Source organism: Schistocerca nitens, chromosome 4 (genome assembly GCF_023898315.1).
Source record: "Schistocerca nitens isolate TAMUIC-IGC-003100 chromosome 4, iqSchNite1.1, whole genome shotgun sequence".
NCBI classification, from domain to species: Eukaryota; Metazoa; Arthropoda; class Insecta; order Orthoptera; family Acrididae; genus Schistocerca; species Schistocerca nitens.
Window position 1 is genome coordinate 149,456,951 of NC_064617.1, and position 25,926 is coordinate 149,482,876.

Below are 25,926 nucleotides of genomic sequence, written 5' to 3' on the forward strand. Positions count from 1 at the left end.
AAGAAATTACCCCTTCATCACCCAATATTTACCAACCTGGACTGGAGTAGCTCAACCATGTTTTTTCGCCAGGGCTTTGGCTATCATTATGCCCAAAGACAAGGGACATCCTACCCATGATCCTTTCCACCCATCTTAAAGGGGTAATCCACTGCCACCCAAAGTACACAACTTCTTGGTCCATCCCTATGCCACTCCCGCCTTCCATCCCACACGACAGGAGTCATAACCATGTGGAAAGCCCAGGTGCAAAAACCTGCCTGGTTTACACATCCAGCAAACCTGCTCCAGTCTTGTCAAAGGCTTTCTTATACTATCAGAGGCAGGCTCACCTGCACATTCTGCATAGCATTTTATGTGGGCATAACCACCAAACAGCTGCCCACCAGAATGAACGGCTGCCGCCAAAATCTACCCAAGAAGAGGGTTGACCACCCAGGTGTGCTAAAGGTCGCGGGGCACAACATCCTCGAGTTCAGTGGCTGCATCACAATCCATGCCATCTGTATCCTTCCTTCAAGCACCAGTTTTTCTGAGCTAAGCAGGTGGATGTTAATGTTTCAACATGTCCTTCACTCCTACATTCCTCCTGGTGTCATTCTCCGCTGACCCACTGCGCACATGCCGTCTACACAACAGTCTCCCCTTCCTCTGTAGTCTCATCCCTTCCCATTTGACACCTCCATGTCATTGTTGTTAGGTCCTTGCACGAACTAACTGGCTTCAATGCTAGTGTGTCCCATGCCTTCTCCATACACCTGCTGCCCACGTCCCCTATTCCTATTCCAGACACTGGCTACCCTACTCTGAACTGCTAGCTACACTCCCCAACCCCTTTCTCCCACTTCCCTACTCATCTCTCTCTGTCCACCTGGTCCATCTGCCATACTGTTATCCTGGCATTTTGTGTTCAGCCAGTGCAGTGTAGCTGCTTAGAGATGTGTGTGTGTGTGTGTGTGTGTGTGTGTGTGTGTGTGTGTGTGTGTGTGTGTGTGTTCTAGCTGCTCATCAGAGGTTTTTCTGGAAGCTAGCAAGTTTCCATTCTTTTTGTGTGCCTGTCAGTGACTCAGTGCTTCAATATTTGCTTAGTGGTCTCCTTGACTCCTAGAGAGTTAAAAAAAAAAAACCAACACACTTCAAATCCATGTACATATAAAATTGTATTCAAATGGACTTTTGCTGACGAAAGTAAATGAGGAACAGCTGGCTGGCATATGAAAAAGATCATCTGTATTGCCTGTATGAGATATAGCAAAGTAACGGTTGTAATCAGATTAAAAGGCTAGAATTTAAAAATAATAACAAAAATAAAAATGAACTGTAGCTGTGGTGCTTCTACTTATCAAAACAAATAATTTATTAAGTACATACTTGCAAATATAATTCTCTTTTAAAAATAATGGAAATTATCATATTGAGTTGTTTCTGTAGGAATAATCTTGAATACTGAATGAAAGAGAGCACATAGAAAATATACTGCAGTGTTTTACGGATTTTGGTGTGTACAAACCTTGATTATGATAACTTGTTGTGTACATAAGTGACGATTTTGATCAAGTAGCAGATAATTCCTCCAATAAAATTTTTGGAATATTGTAAACTGGGTTCAGGAAATCATCCAACCTTAGGGATAGGAAAACAATGGAACTCCAGTTGCAGACATGTGTAGATGTAATGTGGATGAGGGATTAATTATAACATTGATGAAACATTAGTATAAATACAAAACTATTGTAATTTTTTGTGGATCTGCACCATGTAGTACACTGAGGTAACAGAAGTCAATATATACCACCCAATATCATGTTGGATCTCCTTTTGCCTGGCTTAGTGCACCAACTCGATGTAGCATGGACCCAAAAGTTGTCGGAAATCCTCTACGAAAATATTGAGTCATGTTGCCTCTATATCCAACAACATTTGTGAAAGTGTTGTCAGTGCAGGATTTTGTGCACAAACTGACTTTTCGGTTATGTCCCACAAACGTTGGATGGAATTCATATTGGGCCAAATCTTTTGCTTGATTTGTCCAGAATGTTCTTCAAACTAATCACGAGCAATTGTAGCCTGGTGTCATGGCACATTGTCATCCATAAAAATTTCATCGTTGCTTGGGAACATGAATTCCATGAATGGCTGCAAATTGTCTGCGACTAGCCGAATGTAACCATAGTTGGACTGGAGGACCCATCCATTCCATGTAAACACAGTCAACACCATTATGGAGCCACCACCAGCTTGCACAGTGCATTGTTGACAACTGGGTCCATGGCTTCATTGGCTTCATGGGATCTGCGCCACATTTGAACCCATCATTAGCTGTTACCAATTGAAATCGGACTCATCCGAGCAGGCCATGGTTTTCCAAGTGTCTGTGGTCCAGCCATGGTTTTCCAAGTGTCTGTGGTCCAACCATCATGGTCATGAGCCAGGGGAGGCATTGCAGCATGTGATACCAACACAAAAGGTTGACTGAAGTGTGGTACGAGCTAAGTGTGAGTGAGCTGTCTGTGTCACTGAGGTGTACGATTTCCATCATGTTCCCCCTGAGCAATTTGTGTCAGGCATAGTCACTGTACGTTCCAAAGTGAATTTATTAACAAAGTGTAGCTTTTGGACAGTTTAGTTCCTCAAAAGATAACTAAGTTATATGCTGATTTATTTTTCACAGTTTCCATGGGACTATTCGAGCCAGGAAAACTTATAAAAACAAGGAAATAAAATATTAGGGAATTATACATAAATGAATAGAACCTTTCACTTTACTACATTAAACTGCTGTTGGGAACTTCTGTATAGAATGAAGAGCCTTTGAACTCGAATTTTTCAATTCTGCAGAATGCCTGTTGGAAGTACAATCTACAGGATAGTACACTTATTTCGGTACAATATTTGAGGTAGTGGTATCAAAATACAATTTTTTTTTTCTGTCAAACGTTACCAGGGTGAATGCTGCAGTTTCCTCCTAATGAGCCTGTATTCTTCATCAACCATTTGACATCCATTGCTAGCAAAGGCCTTCTCAAGATGGAATGGCAATGTAAGAATTCCACGACGTTTGAACGGTGGCCAGCTCAAAATTCACTAACTGACACTGCACATTGTTCAAGTTATTCTTTTCTTAGATAAGAATGTTATAGAAAGCGCACAGAGCTGCCCATGTAGCCTATACAATTTGAGGTAGTGGTTGTTGTACTCAGTTCAAGCTATCACTTTGCATGCATCCTGGAATAGATCAAACTGATCAGCTTTTTCTTTTAGAAGTGTACTGTTCCCTTTACAAGGATGTAACTAACATTAATGTATAACTTTCTGAAGTCTTTATAGTATAAAATTACTTCAACTGTACATATGTCACATAGAAAATTCAAAAAATGAAGCCCTCCAAGTAAGTACTGCAAAAAAGAAATTCGTACCGGGCTGATAAGTGACAATGTTGAAATAGTGCACAAGAATAGACGGATTGTGTGCAGATGATCTGCCAAACCACTAATGAATCCATGTAAAAGTTTGTTTTGCCAATGCAGAAGACATGATGGATTAGGTAGTGCAGCTTTACAGATATGGACAGTCATGCAGTGCTCTGGCTCTTGTGCTGTCATATCAAAGGCAGAACGTGATTATTGAAGGGAGTTAGGAGGACTCACTATAGTAATTCCTTAAATATGTTACTGAGTCTTCAGTTCTTTGGGGAACCATCGAGCTAATTTCAGTACAAGTGAGAAGTATTTATTTACTGCTGTGATGATATATGGGAAGATTCTTTAAAATCATGGAGACATGGCCATGATGATAGGCAAGTTTGCTAGAAACATTGCGAGTCATGATAATGCTTCTTCTGCCATTAAGTAAACACTGAAAAGGGCAGCTGAAACATCACTTCCACGAAATGTGACGCAATTGCCTGTGCATGGCAATTGGGTACAGTATTGCTTGTAGCTTGTGTCTCATGACTAGGTTGTTGCAATAACTGACAGGGAATAAGGAGACCCTCCTCATCCTTTTACAGTTACATCAGTATCTATTGAAATGTCTGGAAACAGGTGAATATTTCTACTGAACTGCAAACTTCAGTAAAGTCTTCTCAACATATTCTCTTTCGTGCTTCATGCAGTAGTTCATGTTTTCAAGTGAGTGCAATACATGGAAAGAAGTCATTTTTATGTCTCACCAGAAACATGTGAAAGACAGTACCTTGGAGCCAGCCACCACTCCAGGACGTACCATTCCATCTTTGATGACCTGAAGGCAATTGGCGTGTCTGGCTCTCTTACAAAGTCAATGCACGTTAACTATAGTGTTTAATTCTGATAAGACTTATGATCCAGATTGGTGAGCAGTATTTTCTGGTAGCTTCAGGAAGGTACTTTGCAAGATATCTTTCTGTATTTACATTGTCCTCTTTCTCTCATTATTATTTTAGCCACCAAATTGGTGACCATTGTATATGAGAGAACAGTATTCCTCAGTGTAGTGTTTTAATTATGAACATTTTCACAATTTTACCCCAGGCATGACATCTGTTTTAATCATTATATACATGAATGTAATTTTCTTCTTTTCTTTTTGCTTTGCAAATTAAATTCATGTGCAAAATGGATGGCTACAGCAATGGGCAGAAGCTTTTTATTATTTTAGGTCTAAATGGCTATAATTATTGTAGTATGAAAATCATATTATAAATGTGATTGTGTCCAGAATAAAAAGAAATATATATTGTGCCAGTTTCGTTTCTGCATTGACAAAAAGTTATTTTTTCCAAGAGATAATATTTTTGTCCATCAGTGGCAGCTAAAGTGTTGTAATTTGTGAATTACTATCTCAGCTGTGACTGTTCAACTGTTTATTCAGTAATCAAACAGTGGAAACTCCCAGTAGGAATATCAACAGTGTAGGAAAAGATAAATTGCTACTTTCCAGCATCTCGGACTGGAATTGCGGCCCGCGATGCTGGAGTTGGTGATCTCTCGTGTGTGTGTGTGTGTGTGTGTGTGTGTGTGTGTGTGTGTGTTTACTGACGAAGACTGTGGCCAAAAGCCACATGTAAGTGTCCTTTAATAATGCTTGTCTGCAACTTGACGCATTGTCTTCATGGGGTAAGTAGCAATCTGTCTTTTCCGAAATTTCTGATCCAGTAATTCATCTATGCGGAAGAAACGGCATGTCTTGATGAAACGAGATGCAGGCTACAATGTTGGTCAACAGTAGTAAAAACTTTTTATTGAAATCTTATTCTTCTGTAGTTTTTCTGTGGAAAATTTAGTTTTCCATGAAGTCCATTCCTGATGTCCTGCTAAAATAATGATTTCCTCTATTGTATTGATATTTCATTATATGTATTTGTTTAGATAATTTTGAAGACTTCTCTGTTACTTATTTTGCACTGGTAATTTTTTTTTAGCAGGAGCAGAAGGTTATGAAAAGCAGCCACTGTTTGAAAGAGCGGGTAGTGCCGAGCCTGTACGGTTGACTCCTGCGTGGGAAGAGATAAATCTGCCCAACGATGAGCTTAACTTCAAGGGTGTCACAATGGAAAGAGCAGATCTTGAGATGAATCCACCAATAGACAGGCAAGTTCTATATAAATATACCTAGTTTCTTTTATAATTGTTATACCAATAAGGGGGCACAAGATGGAGATTTTGAGCTTGTAACAAAAATAAGCTAGTATTTGTTCACTACATTACACATAAGGTATTACATCCTTCCCTCTAATGAGTCAGTTTGAGGTGCTGATCTCTACCAAAACTGAAAATAAGCTGGTGAGACAAATACCACCTTTCTGGAATCCTTCATGTACTCTGATGGGGGGAAGCAAGAGCAAAAGGGTGTGGATCAGTTAATTGTTGGCAGTTCAAACATATGCCAAATATTGGAAGTCTCTAGAGATATGTCAAGAAGGGATAAGAAGGATCACCTTGTACACTCAGTATGTGTGCGTGGAGGCCTCATTCAGCTGTCATCAAGGGGACAGAGTGCAAACAGCTGCAAATTGTGGCACACATTGGAACAAGTCATTGTGGTGTGAGAGTCATTCCAGCAACTGGCAGAGAAAGTTGAGGACACCGACTTTGCTCACAGAATTTCGGTGAAGTTCACAGATTGCATCATTGTCTGTAGAACTGATCATGACCCCCTGGTTAAGAGTCACTTGGAAGGCTTGAGTTAGAAACTTCTAAGGTTCAGCAAAAAGCTAGGCTTCGACTTCTTAGACTGTTTCCATAGAGTTCATAACCCCTAAATGAATCAGGGGTACATTGCACACCAGAAGGTGCTAACCATGTATCTGACTCTGTGTGGGCTGCACACAAGGCTTTTATTATTATTATTATTATTATTGGGTAAAGTGGTTCTCCATCCAGTCCAAATAATGAGAGTTGTGAGACACTATGAAGTATAGTCTAAGATCCAAAGATAAAGAAATGTACCCCTGCCCCCTCCTCCGCTCCTCACTCACAGATAAGACTTAAAATCCTAGTGATCAAGTGCCAAAGCATTCACAGCTAAGTTACAGAATTTGAAACACTCCTAAGAAGCTGATGGAACTAACACAATACTAAGTATAGCAAACTGGATAAAATGTGAAATTGGCAGCAGTGAGATTTCTTTGGATAGGTTTGAATGTGTATTGAAAGAATAGGCTAATGGGAAATATATTTGTGGTGTACTTACACAGTAAAAAATAAACTCAAACCCACCGAGATAAAATTTGATGTTGCATGCAAGACCTAGTTTCACAAGTGAATGTAAACATATAATTGTATTCTTCTGTTGACCACCAACTCACCCCCAAATGTAACTGAAAACTTCAGAGAAAATGTCAGCTTTCTAGTACATATGTTCGCAAATCGTACTGTCATAACAGAGAAGGAGCCTAGTATCCAGCCATCAACTTTGGTAATTACAGTTTGCCAAGTGGTAGGCATGACAGGACATCCTGCTGAACAATACTAAACGCCTTCTCTGTGAAGACTATATAGGTCAGACATTTTGGAAGCCAACTCATGATGGACATATATTGGATCTGGTGGCGACAAATAGACATGACCACCTTGAGCAGGGACGGCCACGGCATGCCAAACTGCACGCATGTACAGATGTGCTGCACGCGTGCCGTCCAGGGCTCGGTCCGCCTCACCACTACTCGGCTTTCCTCGGTCTTTCGCGGCACTGCTCAGCATGGCGCGACATTAGACTAGCTGTGCGATGCGACATCTTTTCATCCGGCATAGGGTGCATTAGTTGATTCGTAGTGGCAGCCATGTTTATTCCTCGCTATTTGATAGCGATTCGTAGGAAGTTTATAAGTACTGTACAGTGGTTGTTGCAATGGAACACATGCTCACAAAGAGGTGGGGTAGTGACACAACGTCACGAGCCTTCAGAGCTGAATGGGAATTGCAATATTTTTTCGAAGAGAAGGATAAAAATTCTCAATGTCTATTATGCAGTCGCATACTCGCAGGGCACCGCAAATTTGCAATAGAACGGCATTATAAGACCACACACAAAGGACTTAATGATTTAGTTGGGTTGATAGATCAAACAAGTTGGCGGAATTAAGAAGACGTAGTGTTATGCAGTGAGACGGACCGAACACGAGTACCACTTACAAATTTTTGTGTTTCTGATGTTTGTATTTGTACATATTTGTCGTTAGAATTTGAATTTAGAGTTCACTCAATTTTTGTTTCCTTTTTTTAGCCTGCAACCGAATGTAGCGACCTGTCTTTCAGAGCAAGCTACAAAATAGCGCTCAAAATTGCAAGAGCGAATAAGCCTTTCAGTGATGGTGATTTCATCAAGGAGCGTATTGTTGAGGTGGCGGAACTCTTGACGCCACTGGAAGTAAAGAAGTTCAGTGAAATTAGTCTTTCCAGACAGATAATAGCTCGCCGCATAGCTGGTATGACAGCGGATGTCTACAGGCAGTTAATTGATACGGTCTGCAAGTTTATTGCATTCTCGATTGCTTTGGACGAGTCGACCGACATTTCGGACACAGCACAACTAGCGATTTATGTTGGTGGAGCCGACACAAATTTGAACGTGACGGAAGAACTGTTAGATTTAGTACCAATGAAACCCACAACAAGGGGTACTGACTTGCTAAAAGCAGTTGAAGCCGTTGGCCTGAATTGGAAAAATGTTAGTTTCAGTCACCACAGATGGAGCGCCAGCAATTCGAGGTGCTCAAAATGGGTTTGTAGTACTGTTGCATAAAAAACTAGGACGATTGACAGAATATTTGTACGGAATTCATTATTTTGTCCACCAAGAAGCTCTTTGTGCTAAGTATGCAAATTTGGAGCATGTGATGAAGTTAGTAGTCACCATAGTACATTTTTTGAAGTCGCATGGCTTAGTACACCATCAGTTTCAACAGTTTCTCATGGAACTGAACGAAGAGTACCAGAGATGTTATTTACCACTGGGAAATATGTTGGTTAAGTCGAGGATCATGCCTCGAAAGATTTTTCAATTTAAGACTCGCTATTATTGAGTTCCTGAAGATCCAAAATGGATTGCAGACCTCACCTTTTTAGTTGATCTGACTGCACACTTGAACGCTCTCAATAAGACTTTGCAAGGTGAGTAGCAGCTTATTTCTGATCTGATGAAAAAAGTGGATGCATTTAATAAGAAACTTGCATTGTGGAAGGAACAACTCATGAAAATGAATATCGCCCATTGCCCTACGCTCTCTAAAGTCAGAGAGAACGCAACTTCTGACGAATTCGTTTCTGTGTTGGAGTAACTACAGCCACAATTTTCTAAACGTTTTCAGGACACTGCCAGTCTGACATCTGTTTTTGAACTATTTTCTAGACCCTTTGCCGTTTCAGTTGTAAGTACTCCAGTGCATTTGAAAATGTAATTTTTGATCAGCAGTGTGATTCCCATTTAAAGGACAAATTTTTTTACATAAAAACTGTCCAGGAATTTTACGAAGGTTTTTCTTGGGAAGAGTTTCCCCGTCTCCACAATGAGGCTGCAAAAGTTATATCAGTGTTTGGATCGACATACGTGTGCGAAAGGTTTATTTCGATTATGAAACTAAATAAGTCAGGATTACGTGGCAATCTGAGTGACGAAAATATGAGAAACTGTCTGCGTTTGTCCGTATACCGTTAGTTTGTGCCGGATATGTACTTTATTATGTCTACAGTGAACCAAAAATAATTAAATTAATAGTGATAATTTTGTTGTATTTGTCATGTTTTGTTGAGAATTGTAGTTATTGCAAATTTTGTACAGTAGTTCCAGAATATAAAATTTGCTTGTTTCACATGTAGTTGGAATCACTTATTCCACATCATACTGCGTGCTGTAGACTACTTTCAAGTCTGTTTCTATATCTCAGCTTAAATGTTGTAAGAATTTTACGAGTGAGATGTGAGAAGCACGATATTGTTGGTGTAATGCAGTTTCAAACCGAGCGTTATTGTTATTTTTCTGTAGGTGTATGAACAGCCAACAAAGATTAATTGCTCAACATGATGTGTTGTACAGAGCTTAATATTATCAAATGTCGTAATATGAAACTAAGCCACATGCTAGCAGGGCAGTGTTCCATACGTGAATGCACTGTTGCGTGCGGCGTGTTCGTAGTTCCACGCATGCGCGCGCAGTCAGCTGGTGTGGTAGTGGGGGACGTGTGACGTCAGAAGGGAGCGATCCGCACACGTGTGCCGCGTTCTTGGCTGTCCCTGACCTTGAGAATTTCCTCACTGGGTTTATTATTGAGCAAAATTGCTTGTAGCACCAGTAGTTACCAAAGTACAAAAGGCAAATACAACAAATACAAAGAGTTACATATGCAGTAAAGTAGGTAAAGAGGCAGTAACATCGAATCTCAGTGGGGAACATAAAACATTAGCTCTGAGCAGTAGGTTGTAGAGAGATTGTGGCTGAAATTTTAGAAGACTAGTTGGCCAAGCTAAGGATGAATGTATTTCTTAGTAGAACAGTTTGTGATGAGAGGGATCCCTCTCTGGTATACAGTCTCTGAGAAGAAACATGAGAACTGTATAATAGGTACAAAACAAAGCATAGGAATAAAGGTAGAAATGTGATAAAAGAAATGCATTGGCTGTCAGAAGTGCAATGCATGAAGCCTTCAATGGCTACCACAGCAGAGTCTTATTGAAAGGCGTTTTGCAAAGTCCAAAGACAGTCTGGTTATATATAAAGGCCGTTAGTGGAACCAAAGTTAACGTCAGTATTCAACACCATAATATATTGTAGGTCACGTGAACAAATAACATACTCAGTAGTTGGAGGAAAGTACAGGTCACATCTGTCCACACGAAGGCTAGCAGAAATGGCCCACTAAACTACCATCTAGTATCCTTTACATCTGCCTGTTGTAGAATCTCAGAACATGTTCTGACCTTAAACATAATGAGATATCTTTAACAGAATGAGTGGCTCCTTGCCAACCAGTATGAATTCAGAAAATGTTGGTCATGTAAAACACAAGTTGCACTTATCTCACATGACATCCTGAGAGCCATATCTCAAGGCAGTCAGATAGATTCAGTATTCATTGACTCCCAGAAAGCATTTTGTTCTATGAGATATCAAGCAAAACTTGTGGCTGGATTGAAGATTTCTTGAATGGAAGAATGTTATTTTGAATGGAGAGTCATGGATAGGTTTTTAGAAATATCTTCAGGTAAGTGTGTTGGGGGCCCCTTGTTTTTCAGGATGTTTATTAATGATCTTGCAGAGAATATTAATAATAGTAACATCAGACTTTGCATGTGATGCATTCATTGGTAAAGAAGTACTGTCTGAAAAAAGTTGTGCAAATTTGGAAATAATATATGATCTAAAATGAGAAAGCGCCCTCCCACCAAAGATGTGCAGATAGACTCAGTTTTTCTTTATCAGTAACTGAAGGCATAACGTCATTCGTCTGCAGTGTTGATATATTTTACTGAGTGGGATGGTGCCGTGCCTAAAACACCTGACTTGCTACATTCTTTGATAAATGTTTCTCAGTTTTCCTGCCACATCAGATTTGTTTGTTAACTCAAGTTTGTAATGATTTTCTTTCTCATCATATCAGAAGTCAACTGTCATAAGTCGTGTGGATCTCTTATGTAGTTGACCAATTTATGTTATGGGGACACCTCATTTTATTCCATGCTCTCTGATAACTTTGTAACACATCTAAAGTACTGTGACAAAAGTTTGTCCTTTCAGTAACGTAACAATTTCTCTGAAGCATTTCAGTAGTCATTAAATAAAAGTTCTCTTATTTTATCACAGCTTCTAGGGTATTAATAAGACCTCTATCTTGAAAAGTTGAAAATCCAGTTTTCAAGGAAATTGCAAGTGGCACATAAAAAGTTCAACATGCAGCATAGACTTACAGGTAGGCCAGTTTCAAAGAGTAGAACTACACATAGTTACAGGCAGAAGCTAATCAGAGGACTGTCGGCTGTGAGGAAGATCTTTTGAAAGGTTGCTGTCCCCCCCCCCCCCCCCCCCCCAACCACCCTCCTCTCTCCTCCTAGAATGGGGGTCCCAATCATGGGGCTAGCAGTGTCTCTTCTACCAATAAATCTGTAAGACAAAAGTTGTTTTATTACTCTGATCTCTCTCACCTGAATAGAATGCAAAAGGAAAGAGTAACAAAAGAAGTTTGTTTGTATAGACTGATAGGCTGATGAGACCTAGGAAGAGCAAAGAAATGATGGCAACAAGTTAGTCTGTAGCCAGAACAAATGAGTCACCTCCTTCTTTAAAGAAGAAGGTACAAAAATAAATAAATAAATAAAATGAAATTATCGTATGGCTTTGTTGGCCAGGAGGCCCCGTGCAGGGGAGTTCGGCCACCGTATTGCATGTCCTTTTTAATTGACGCCACTTCGGTGACTTGTAGGTCAGTGATGATGAAAATGATGATGGACACACAACACCCAGTCCCCTGCCGGGAATTGAACCTGGGCCCCTTGCATGGTAAGCGGAAACGCTACTGCTACACTACGGAGGCGGACAGAAGAAGGCACAGTTTTCAAATGATACTGTGAGTAAGTGCCGCGGAAGCAATATGTGGGAGGACAAGCAACAAAAAGAGATGGAAAGAAACACCCTGGTGGAATGATAAAAGAAAGGATATAGTACAGAAGAAGAATACATCCTTTAGGGTATGGTTCCAGAAGAGAACAGTAGAGACAAGAGAAGAGTATCAGGCAAGCAAGAAAGAAGCAAAAAGAGTGGTGGCAGAGGAAAGAAGAAAGTGGATGGAACAGTGTATCAGAATGATGGAGAAGGATAGTGAAGGTCCAAAAAAGGTGTTATATGGGATGATTAAAAGTAAGAGGAAGAACAGTACAACAGATTATGCTCGAAAGGTGAACAAAAGTGGACAAGATGTAGAGAATAAGGAGGAACTCAAGAATATGTGCAAGGAGTGTTTTGAAGAACTTCTGTACCCGAATGGAGACCTGGATGAGGAGGAACAAGCGGAGGAGAAAAAAGAGGAGGAACAGCAAATAGAAAAAGACCTTACATGGGGAGAATTGGAAGAGGCATTGGGCAAGATGAAGGGAAGGAAGTCACCAGGTCTGGATGAGCTAAGTGTAGAGATGGTGAGAGCAGCCGGAGAGGTAAGGATACAATGGCTATATCGAGTAATGAAAATTGTGTGGAGACAGAGGATCCCAGAAGACTGGAAGAAGGGAATATTGTCCCGATCTTCAAGAAGGGAAATAGAAAAGAGTGTAAGAACTATCGGGGGGATAACATTGATGAGCATTGTGCAAAGATTTTTGAAAAAATTTTGGAAGCACGAATTCGGGCAAAATTAGAAGGAAGAATGAGAGAAGAGTAACATGACTTCAGAACAGGAAGGTCCAGGGTGGATCTGATTTTGCTGTAAGACAACTGCAGGAACAGCACTATGAATATGGAATAGGGCTACTAATGACCTTCCTGGACGTTGAAAAAGCGTATGATAGTGTACCTATCTGTTTGCACAGATAGGGTAATGCACAGATGAATAGATTTGTTGCTTTTATGTCACTGAACTCTGTTTACTGCAGAATTTTACAGCTCATTGTAAGGTCAAACTTAATGACTAAACTTCGGGAGAAAAGCATCCTCCACAATAAGCATAATGAATCTGAAAGCAGTGAGCCTCCAGAATCCATGTAAAAGGAACAAGAGTGATCGCTTGTGCCAGGATGGTTTGTTCATTGTTTTATTGTCAAGTTGTAAAGTATTCTTTAAAATATTGATTGCTGAATTTGAAATTCTCCAGAATATTACTTGAGAACAGAATACTGCCTGGTAACTGAGATGGATGGCTAGTCTGTGATAGAATTAGAAGTGTTTCATACTAGCTTCATAATGTCATTATTGTTCCAGTACTGTTGTAACCTGAAACACAACGCTAAATACCTTCACAAACTACATTGTTGCCTTTGATGGAATGTTGTTGTGGGATAATTGCTTGATCTTGCACAATTTTCATAAGACTGCAAATTGGCCTAAGAACTGGCAGCTGGCACTGAATGTGGAACACTAGGAAAATAACTACTGAGCATTACTACATGTAGCGTTGTTGGGGATTAAGAGGTTAAGAGTACACTTTTCTGTTAATTACATTTCTAGTTCTCTGTTGCAATTTATGGATCTGCTACAATGACATTATCAACAGGACTTTTGTAATCAAGACCAGCTTCTTTCAGAGTGCATACACCGATACGTATTGTGCTGCAGCCCCACTGTAGCCATGCCTGTGTGTGTGTGTGTGTGTGTGTGTGTGTGTGTGTGTGTGTGTGTGTGTGTGTGTGTGTGTCACTCAGCACACCAGTCACCCAAGGAATAATTTTTCTGCCGGCCAGAGTGGCCAAGCGGTTCTAGGCGCTACACTCTGGAACCGCGCGGCCGCTACGGTCACAGGTTCGAATCCTGCCTCGAGCATGGATGTGTGTGATGTCCTTAGGTTAGTTAGGTTTAAGTAATTCTAAGTTCTAGGGGACTGATGACCTCAGAAGTTAAGTCCCATAGTGCTCAGAGCTAATAATTTTTCTTGTCCTCATCCCTGTCTTCGTGCCTCCCACTTATCTATACCCACAGCGTTCGTATTCTCCCTGCAGTTTTCTTCATCTTCTATTCTGTCTTTCCGTGTCTCCCAGCTGATGCTTTCTCTTAATGATATGACACACACAACTTTCCCTGCCTTTACCAAGATGGTGCCATATTTCTCTTCCATTTCCTTGCTATCTCTCCTTCTCAGTACATGATTAGTTTGCAATTCGCAGTTAAGAGTTGGCCCTAGACTGGCTGTTGGCATTAAATGTGGAACACTAGGAAAACAACTACAGAGCATTACTAGATGTGCTTTAAGAATCCACTTTCAGACTATTTCTCCGCTGTTGCACTCTCAAATACCAAGTGGGAAAAATTGACACTTAAATCTTTCTGTGCAGGCTCTGAGTTCTCATATTTTATTATTATGATGATTTCAGATTGGAGTGCATTCAGAGGAGAAATTTTGTGATTGAAATTTCTTGAAAGATTGTCATCCCAGCTCACACATCATATCCATGACACTGTCTCTCCTTTTTCACAAATGTCACAGTAGAGTCTCAATATTTTGCATCTACACCCCTCCCCCCCCCCCCCCAAAAAAAAACCTAACTATTGTACATCATACCGAACCTTGGTTCATTTCCTCTGCCCATTCGTAGCACAATACCTGTTGAACCACTCACTCGCCTTCATTGTGTCTTTGTCACTGATACCATGCATACCCTTCTACCAGTTTTTAATTATTAACACATGTAATCCCTTTGTTGATAGTGGTGTTTTAGGTTTTTCATTTTTGGTACGGTATGGTGCTGTGTTTTTTCTTTGTTGACTCTTTCTTTACACCTTCTAAATGAGTGCTGCAGCAAAGAGTAGGAAATGTGTGTCTTTTAATGTAAAATTAGAAGTATTGAAACAATTTGACAAAGGAGACACAATAAAAAACTTACTCTCGAATATCGTGTCGGTGAGGTTACTGCCGATGACTGGTTAAGAAACTGACTTAAATTAGAACAGCTTTCTTCACAGAAATGCTCTGAAGAATCTCTTAACCAAAGGACTATAAAGAAGTTAGTTTGAAAAAACAAATCAGTCATTGTTCATGTGGTTTACACTACAAAGACAGAAGGGGGTCTGATTTCTGGCCCAATCTTACAGGAGAAAGCCTTGTTTTTTAGAAACCATCTACAGGAAGGAGATGACTGTTTTGTCTCTTGCATGGGCTAGCTTGACAAGTGGAAGAAGAGGTATAGTGTGTGTCAATTAGATGTATGCAGAGAAAAACCTCGGTACTCTGAGGCCATTTCGGAATTTATAATAAAGTTTAAGAATATCACAACTGAAGACAATTTATCTAATGAACAAATTTACAGCTGTGACAGAAGTGATATACATTTCAAAATGTTGCCAGCAAAAGTATTGCTTTTTGAGAAGAAAAACGTGCTCCGGGATGCATTAAAAATAAAGAGCTACTCACAATTATAGCAACTTCAAATGCAACTGGAACTGCAAAGTAAAACTGATTGTAACTGGGAAGTCTGCCAAGCCAAGAGCAATCTAGTATATGACCATTTCAGCTCTTCCAGTTACCTACATGCATCAAAATAATGGGTGGATGTATTTGGAAATCTTTAGAATTGGATTTTGAACTTAGTTTTACTGGAGCACAAAAAAGTGTTTAAAAGAAAAGGGATTGCCATGCTAAGCTATTTTAGCAATAGATAACGCGTCCTCACATTCAAGTGCAGAAGAACTGCTGTGTGATGGGATCAGTGCCTTGTTTCGCGCACCAGATGTTACCAGTTTGATACAGCCATCGGATCAGGGCATTCTGGAAAGTATGAAGGAAAAGTATCATCTGTGATTGCAACAATCAGTCTTCCATTGGGAAGACAATGAAAACATTGTAGGAGCTTTAAAGAAAGTGATTGTGAAGGACACCGTGTTCTTGATTAGTGAGCCTTGGAGCGAAATAAAAGGTCAGATACAGTTTTTCAGTCACAGAGAAAAATTCTATGAGGAAGTAGGCCTAACACAGAAACTGAAGATTTCGATAATGATGACAAGTATTTGTTGTGTGATTTAATCAGAAGGTTGCCACACTGTGAAGAGGTGGAAAATGTGGAAATAACTCAGTGGTTAAATTCAGATGCACAGTTGGAAGTTACAGACTCTTCTATAATTGACATGCTTAACTCCTCAACCCACTGTAAGAGTGATGAGAATGATATGAGGCCGAGACTGCACTGATGATGAGGCACACCGATGACTGTGCTGCACTTGAGCCCACAATGTGCTAGGTGGAACAACGGCCTGAGCTGACACCAACTGACACCCTGCTCTGCAGTAGCATGATATTGCCACACACAAACATTGCAGCTTCTCCAAATGAAAGACACTCCACCATTACTTCACAAAGTAAATTGTTAGCAGTTTAAAAATGAAGGCTTTATTCTGCCAATGTAAATGCTTATGTAAACACTTTGTTTAGTAAAGTTCATATTTTGACACCTGTGTTCTTTTTAACATAGTTTTATTTCTTTTTCCCATATAAGTTTTAAGAGTCCGAGTTTTCAGTAGTTCCAGGCAGTTCCAATCTCATTCACCTCAAACTATCGAGATTGTACTACTGCCCTACTTTGAATTTTTTTAACGTCCTCCACCAAACATTTTTGGTAAGGATTCCACAACACACAGCAACACTCCAGCAGAGAACAGACAAGCCTATTTTAAGCAATCTCTTTAGTAGATTGGTTAAATCTTCTAGGCGCTTTGCCAATAAAATACAATATTTCTTTTACCTTCTCCAAAAAATTTTGTGTGTGATGGTTTCAATTTAAGTTATATGTAGTTGTAATCACTAGATAGTTAGCTAAATTGACAGCCTTCAAATTTGTGTGATTTACTGTGTAACTCAAATTTAATGGCTTCATTTTAGCACTCGTGAATGACCTCACTCTTGCCACTTCCTGCACCATACAGTTATCTAAGTCATTTTGCAATTTGAATTTGCATCTTCTGATTACTGTATTAAATTTTAAATGACATCATCATCTGAAAACAATCAAAGAGTGCTGCTCAGGTTGTCTTCTAAATAGTTTATACAGATTAGGAACAGCAGAGGGCCTATATCATTTCCTTGGGGAATGCCAGACTACTTCTGTTATACTAGATGACTTTAAAACTCATTCATAAAAACTTAATAAGCTTCCCTTAAAGAGTTAATGCATTGTAGCTGATATCAGTTATAGCATGTAAATAGCAGGAAATAATAGAGCAAAAAATAATAATCGAAACAGTCTCATAAGCTGAGTCGCTGATCAAGAAAACTTTTGGAAGGAATACTGGAAAATTACAGAATGGTTCCACTATTTGTGTTGTCCAAACTAGCTGATGGAAGAAACTGTAAAAGAGTTTGCCATTTATGGTCACTCCCAGTGGTCATCTTGTTAAGTTTCAGCTTTGAATGTGTGAATAGTATGTATGGATTATAATCAGAGCAAGAGTGCTTGCAAGTTCTAGCAGTTGTCTTACTCATATACAGAACAGTCATAATTGACAGCTTGCTTTGTTTTCCTCTAGTATGCTATTTCAATAAGTCTAACTAGTCTATCTGTAACGTACTTGTAACTTTCATTTGGACTGTCATTTTCAGATTTTGAAATTTAAATTATAATGGCATGACAAAAATTAAGAAATGTGAACTGGTATTCATTAGAGGATTATTTTTGCATTGTACAGATTAAAGCTGGTATACCTAACGTTTGTTCTCCATGGAGTGGGGACACTTATGCCATGGAATATGTTCATCAATGCTAAATCTGTAAGTATGTTAAAAGTGTATGTTTGCTTTAATTTCCATTGAAGGATTTCTTTCAACTGTGATGCTATGAAATCTTACCTCATAAGAACAAATAATTAGTAATTATTCCTTCAGGATTTATTTTATTCATATTTGTTACTATGTATTTATTAATATTTTTATTGCTTTGTTAGTTAACTGAGATCATTTGTATACATGCTGTGAATTTTATTCTGATGGATGTCTGTACATCTTTTAATCCAAAGGAGCAATAACCAACCATATTTACTTTATAATAACTTTGGGAACATTGTAACAGTGAATGTAGTGGTAGAGAAAAGCCATCATTCATTCACATCTGTTTCTCAAGCTCCACATTCCCTTGAGTAGCCTCTTTCGCTAGAGAGATCTTATGGTAAAAGTATGCCTGTCAGTGGTTAAGTTAAAGGTAGAGATTGCAGTACCACATGATGGTAAAACTACTGTTGAACAACAGAAGCTTCAGGCATAGCTAAAAGTCATTTTCTGCTCTGTAAATGAAAGGGAGAATGAGTGTAAATGTCTGCAGTGATAGTGTAAGAATACCCTGCATATGAAGTAATGGCCTACTTGGCCCAGATGCACACCTTTGCACTTTTTTAAAGCAACCTTTTTGTTTGAAGCGAATTGTACTAAAATGAATTTCTGTATGTCCACAAAAAGTTGAAGTAAGTGAAGTAAAACACTTATACGTAGCATTGGTGGCTGTTGGTGGAAAATATTTTCATCATAAATACAGTGATGTTTCATTTCCCACACATTTTTTTGGCATGCCAGAAGAGTAGCAAGTTGCATATTTGGTTTTTTCTCTGTTCTTTTGTAGTTAAACTTTTAAATTACTTGTGTAGTTGTTTACTGAAGAGTTATATCTCACATTTAGTAACTTTGCAGTGTAGACTTCTTTAGTGCAAATGTCATGTGTTTTGAACAGCCTGGGACCTAGCAGTCAGCTCAGTCACACCATAGCCTTCATTTGTGATACACAAGGAGAGTAGCAAGCTACATATTAAAAATCTGTATCTATATCTGTACTCTGCAAACCACCATGAGGTGCATGGCAGAGGGTATGTCTCATCGTACCAGTTACTAGGGTTTCTTACTGTTCCATTCATGTGTGGAGTGTGGGAAGAATGGTTCTTTGAATGCCACTGTGCGTGCAGCAATTATTGTAATCTTATCCTCACGATCCCTATGTGAGCAATGGACAGTGAAAAATCCAGGATGGAATAATGACAATATTATGAAAAAGTTAGTTGCTGCTCACCATATAGCGGAGATGCTGATTCACTAGGCACAACAAAAAGACTGTCAAACAAGTAAGCTTTCAGCTGAAAAGGCTTTCATGGGAATTAGACAGCACACACACTCTCTCTCTCTCTCTCTCTCTCTCTCTCTCTCTCTCTCTCTCTGTGGCTGCCGAGGACTGGTCTGGCCTCAGCAGCCAGAGACTGTGGTTGTGCATGTGTGAGCTGCACTTGTGTGTGTGTGTGTGTGTGTGTGTGTGTGTGTGTGTGTGTGTGTGATGCTTAATTCTGATGAAGTCCTTTAAGCAGAAAGCTTACTTGTTTGACTGCCTTTCTGTTGTGTCTGTGTGTGACTCAGCATCTCCACTATATGGTGAGTAGTAACTTTCCTTTTCATAAGTAAAATATTTAGTTTTTTCTGCATGCTTTTATAGTTTAATTCTTAAATTAGTAATAGTAGGATGAATAGAGTGTGTGCATGTTGTGTACTGGACACAGGAGAGCTGGCTACTATCCGCAAACAGCTGAAGGCGGTGTTGGCTGCTGTCAGCCTTCTGTAGGCTGCTACCTCATGGTGTAGTGGTGGCAGAGAGTGGTGCATCCCATGGGAAACCTCAGGTGTAGCTTGTTTCATCCATTGGCTCTGTTGTTTTCTAGCATAGCTGATGCCATCTGCATCAGCTACGTTGGAAAATAGCAGAGCCTGTGGACAAAACAGGCTATACCTGCAAGTGGACGAGTGCCTGATCCTTCGCCAGGGTGTGAGCAGGCGTGCAGGGAGATGGGTATTCTAGTTATTTGGAGTTCTAATGTCAGACACCTTATGGAGCCTCTTAAGGAAATAGTGTGCAGGGCTGGAAAGAGATCTGGTGTGCACTCGGTATGTCTGCTGGGGGTGCCTTAACTGAGATTTGTAGGAAGGCTTGTTGGCGGCTATTGAGGATGCAGGGTGCAGTCATGTGCGAGTTGTGACTCAAGTTGGCACCAGTGATGTTTGTCATTTGGATTCTGAGGCCATCCTCAGTTCCGTTGGGGATGTTGGCGAAAACAGTGCAGGCTACTGGCCTCGCTTACAGGGCACAAACAGAGTTCATGGTTTGCAGTATCATACCCAGAATTGGTTGTGGTCCTTTGGTTTGAATCGACTGGAGGGTCTCAAGCAGAGGCTCCATAGATACTGTGAAGGTGTTGGTTACAGATTTCTGGACCAGTGTTGGGGATGGAGAATTGTAGGGCTCCCTTTGGTTGCAGTACACACAGGGAGCAGCTACTCGAGTAGTACAGAACATGTGAAATGCACATCGGTTGTATTTTTTTTACATTAGGTGATATTTTGAGATCATCTGATGAATTCTCGCCAGTTGATACACGATATACAGTGTGTGAAAGCAGATCATGTACAGTGTAGGGACAAAATAGTTTATAAACTGGGCATCTGCAGCTGTTGAAAGGCACGATATTAGGTAGAATTCTGCTAACAGCTGGTAAAATTGTTGTTTAATAAAACGCAACTAGTCTCGTGGCCTAAAGTCACATCATCAGGTGCATCCTACATAGTAAAAAGCAAGTTACAGTGTTAAAATTAATAAAGAGACATATAAAATATACTCACAACATTAAAAGATCTTGGGCATACCCGTCTTTCTCATCAAAATTTACTAATCAGTGAAAGTTTTTAATGGGGCCAGATTGGCGATAAAAAATTGTCACTGCGAAGGTAGCAGACAAAGGAATGCTCTCTCTCTCTCTCTCTCTCTCTCTCTCTCTCTCTCTCTCTCTCTCTCTTTTTTTTTTTTTTTTTTTAGAATACCAGAATCGTAGAGGGAGACCAAGAGATGAATACACTAAGCAGATTCAGAAGGATGTAGGTTGCAGTAGGTACTGGGACATGAAGAAGCTTGCACATGATAGAGTAGCATGGAGAGCTGCATCAAACCAGTCTCAGGACTGAAGACCACAACAACAACAACCATATCTGGGTGCAGTAGCTGAAAAAATTGGCAGATGTATGACACCTAAAAACAGTATTCCAGCATATTTTACTTTTTCAGATCTAGGTAGAAAACTCAGGCAGAAGGAAAAAGCTGTGGTAAATAAATATAATGAAGCGGGTGTATGCTACATCACAGGCAATGATTGGTTAACAGTGCACTTATGCAAAGAGGGGCAGAGCACCACAAGCCCTTCAGAAAACTTTTATAAAGCCATATTTTGAATATGGTGGAATTAGATGAATTAAAGGCAAAGATTTTAAATTGAGCCCAGGAGAAGTACATTCTGAGTAAGTAGATTGATAACAGAAAAGACCCACCATGGTGTAATAATAAAATTTGGAAAATTCTGAGGAATGAGAGACTGTTGCACACTCAATTAAAAAAAGGATGTGGAAATGCCAACAGACAAAAATTAGTAGAAATTCTTGTGTCAATAAAATTTTTTTTGCCAAGAATTCAAAAAAATTCTGGTCCTACATAAAATCACTTAAGCTGGTCAAAGGCTTCTTTTCAGTCATTCATTGACTAGTGTGGTGTGGCAAAAGAAGACAGCAGAAGGAGAGCTGAAATTTTAAATTTTGCATTTAAGAAATCATTCACATAGGAGGCTCTTAAAGACTTTGTTGTTTGACCATCACATAGACTCCTATATGGAAACATACTAATAAGCATCCCTGACAGAGAGAAGCTACTACTGCATTGGTTCTTACTTAGCTTGCATTTATCATGAATTTCTCACCCATTGCAAAGTTTCAAGTCACTGCTTTATATAAGAAGTGTAAGAGAGTGGACCTGCAAAGTTACAGACATATATCCATTATATCCGTTTTATGCAGAATGCTTGAGTGAATTCTGATTTCAAATATGATAAACTTCCTTAATACAAAAGCTTCTGCACAAATCAGCATGGATTCAGAAAGCACCCCTCATGCATAACTCAGCTTACACTTTGCTTAAATTATATCCTGCAAACCAGGGATTAAGGGCAACAGGCAGATTCCATGTTCTAGATTTCTGGCAAGCATTCGACTGTTAATGGAGGCTTGAGCATATAAAATAGATTCCTAGATATGTGAATGGCTTGAATACTTTTTAAATGATAGAACCCAGTCTGGCATTCTTGACGGTGAGTGTTAATCAGAAAGAATGGTCCAGGAGGATAGAGGATGATGTAGCCAGAATTTCTATTTGGTGTGTTGGTTGTAGCTAGTCCTAAAGATAGAAAAATGTATGTTAATGCAGAGGGACAAGAAAAAATCCTGTAATGCTTGACTACAGTATTAGTCATATGCTGCTTGACACACTCATGTCAATTAAATATCTAGGCATAACATTGCAAAGTGATATGAAATGTAATTACCATGTAACGGTGCTAGAAGGGAAGGCAAATTGTTGACTTCGGTTTATTGAAGAATTTTAGGAAAGTGTAACTTACCTAGAAAGGAGAGTGCATATAGAACACTAGTTTGACCCATTCTTAAATATTCCTTGAGTGTTTGGGATCCTCATCAGGTCAGATTAAAGGAAGACATGGAAGTAGTTCAGAAGTATGTTGCTAGATTTGTCACCAGCAAGAATTGTTTTGTAAACTCAAACAGGAATCCCTTTAGGGAAGACGACATTCATTTTGTGAAACGCTACTGAGAAAATTTGAGGAACTGGCATTTGAAGTTGACTGCAGATGATTCTGCTGCCATCATCATACATTTTTCATGAAGACTGTGAAGACAAGATAAGAAAAATTAGGTCTTCTTTGGGGGCATATTGAAAGTTGCTTTTTCCTTGCTTCATTTGCAAGTGGAACAGGAAAGGAAGTGACAAGTAGTGGGTCAAGGTACCCTCTTCCATGCACCATATGGTGGCTTGCGGAGTATGTTTGTAGATGTACGTGCTTTTTAATGTGTGCCTCCCATGAGAATTTCACTTCTATTCTATATCCCAGAAATCTGCTGCCTCTTTTCATCACTAATTACAGCACCATTGTAAATAGAATTTCACCACTGACAACATTATGTGGAGAAACTGGCTTTTTCGTTTTAATTACTGTGTTACGAAGTTTGTAACCAGAATTAGTAACAACCATTCTTACATCATCTGCCTTTAAACATCATTGGAGATATTTGTACTCTTTATGAAAAAGTTGTAGAACTATGTTAGGAAAGAAGAGATTCAAGGATGGACCACCACTGTACACAATGTGATAGTTTAAATTGCCTTTTGCCTAAAACCATGTAAATATGAGTGACATTAATTACAGTAGTTGTACTCATATTTTCCAAGTCGGTAGTATTTTCCTTTGTCTGTACTTTAATTTAAATATTTTAAATAGTTACCCTGCTGAGAAATTAAATACTATAATAGTTACCCTGCTGAACACACAGAAAGATGCTGCTACTTCTGCATTTACACAACTCAACTACTTTATACTGAGGTTGGCAAAAAAAGGGAAACACCAAGAACACAACACATTTTTTGTATTCTTGGTTGTAAAGGTTGTATGCCAGTGTGGTGGTCCTGTGTTGCATTTAAGTACACTTTTATTACAGCATCACAACAAAGCCATGTTCAGCATCCAGCAGAGTAACAACTGAAATGATTGTTCTCAATCAGACATGAGTAACAGGATCAAAGTCTGTACTGACGACGATCTAGTGATCAACGAGCACAAGTATACAGTCAACGTGTCTCAGGTGCACTATTGGTACAGTGGCACATGGTGTTCTGTGAAGGCCAGGTCGGAGGAAACAGCAGGCTCTGACAGATGTTGTTGGCCGCCCAATGTGGAGTGTCATCCCTAGTAGCAGCTGGAGCAGTGCCGTTGGAGTTGGCCACCACTTGACTCAGAGCTGTTGTGCACGCTGCCTGTAAACAGTGATGGTACCCATGATGGCACCTGCTAGCGTTAGCCTATCAACAGATTGTAGTCAGTACAGTGTCCACAACTTAACAGTGTATTAGCTAGAGGTTTAAGCAGTCTCCAAAGGAGTAGCATCTTCAACCCTGGAGCAGGCAGTAGACACAAGAAGAGAACAAACAATATTTTGGAAGAATGAAACAACTGTGGTGCACCCTACTTCTATGTTTAATTGCTGGTTGTATGAAAATAAATTAAAATTTGGTACAGGCATGTGAAATACCTTTTGTTGAATTAAAGAAAAGTGTACATGCTGAGGAAAAAAGACATACCCTGGGGGATTTGTCCAAATGGGACAGAAATTGGTAGATGTGATGTACATATATAGACAAATAAATGATTACATTTCAGAAAAAAATGGGTAATTTATTCAAGGAAGTGAGCTTCACAAATTGAGCAAATCGGTATTGCATTGGTCCACCTCTGTCCCCTATGTAAGCATTTATTCAGCTTGGCGTTGATTGATGGAGTTGTTGGATGCCCTTCTGAGGGATATCATTCCAGATTCTGTCCAATTGGTTGTAAGATCATTAAAATTCTGAATTGGTTGGAAGGCCCTGCCCATAATGCTTCAAACGTTCTCAGTTGGGGAGAGATGCAGTGAGCTTGCCAGCCAAGGTAGGGTTTGGCAAGCACAAAGACAAGCAGTAGAAAGTCTCGCCTTGTGTGGCTGGGCATTATCTTGCTGAAATGTAAGCCCAATTTGGCTTGCCATGAAGGACAACAGAAGAGACAAGAAAGGGTGCTGCAGGTGACAACTAAATGAACTGCTATTGAAAGCAATGGCACCTCTGACCTTCACTCCTGGTTGTTGGACCATATGGTTGGCTGTCTGGGGCATCTCCAGACACATATTTGGCCTGGAATCTCATTTACTGGGAGAAGGAGAGAAGGTCTTCTAACAATTCCGGCAAGAGTGAATTTGGGAGTGGGTCAAAAGGTAAGGTCTTTGAAAAAGACTGTTGCTTCTGTGGGTCTAAGGCTGTTGGGGAAGACATTCATAACTGTGCTTCAGCTCTCTTTAGGTCTGGGTTCTGTATAATGGTGGGAGTGAGTTCTTGAGTGTGTGGTAAATGTGGTAGGTCTGCAAGGCAGGGTTTGTCAGCTGTGAGGGGATATGGGGAAGGTTTGGAGGCTCATGTAGAGGTGATGGATAATGGTAGTTCAAGGTGGGAATAGGAGCTGAACAGGTTGGTGAGTTTTTGGAGGTGTGTTCCTAGAGGATAAAAATTTCATTGTGAGAGAAGGGATGCAGGAATTTGAGATTGCAGAGCAAGAGAATTTTATACACGGAGAGGGGGTATTGCAAGGAGGTTTGGGTCTGATTTACATGGTTTTGCAGAACTAGATTGGTGAGGGCTATGGACTGACAGAATTTGAACAAATAGAAGTCATTGTGAAAGGAGGGGCTGCAGCTGGAGATGTATAATTTATGGTCAAGCTGTGTGGAGGGATTCCATAAGCTAGAGATAGGGAAACTTTCATATATTGGCACAGGTGGAAGGAGCAAGGATTCATAGTGGAGGATAAAAAATGTGTGAGAATACGTGGGAAAAACTTGTAAAAATACATAAAATATATATAAAATATATATACTTATGTGGGGAAATATCACAAAAAAAAGACGGAGCGGATGAAGTGTGGGAGGAAAGGTGAAATCTGAGGGAGTAAGGCCAATAGTGAAAGGCAAAAACGAACTAAAAATTATCTCAAAACACAGTGAAATCAAAGAGAAAATTAAATGGAAAGATGATAATAGTGGGATGCAGATCACTGGGTGGATGTGTCTGATCAGAGAGAAAAGCAGGTGTAAATGGATTTAGTGAGGTTAGTATTTACATGCTGGAATAAGGGGGTAGAGGGGGGTGAGGTGCATGAAGGGGGGGG

At 39.8% G+C, this 25,926-nt stretch overlaps 1 protein-coding gene across 4 annotated transcripts in view; it reads left to right on the plus strand.

The window, feature by feature from the left end:
- LOC126251536 (equilibrative nucleoside transporter 1) overlaps nucleotides 1–25,926 on the plus strand; it is a 178,479-nt gene that overhangs the window by 91,226 nt on the left and 61,327 nt on the right. For 3 of the 4 annotated variants that reach the window (XM_049952042.1, XM_049952044.1, XM_049952040.1), the window contains 2 exons: nucleotides 5,402–5,570; nucleotides 17,788–17,869. In XM_049952042.1, coding sequence (XP_049807999.1) covers nucleotides 5,402–5,570; nucleotides 17,788–17,869 — 251 coding nt within the window. The remainder of the gene's footprint in view (nucleotides 1–5,401; nucleotides 5,571–17,787; nucleotides 17,870–25,926) is intronic. The other variant, XM_049952041.1, reaches the window with a different exon arrangement.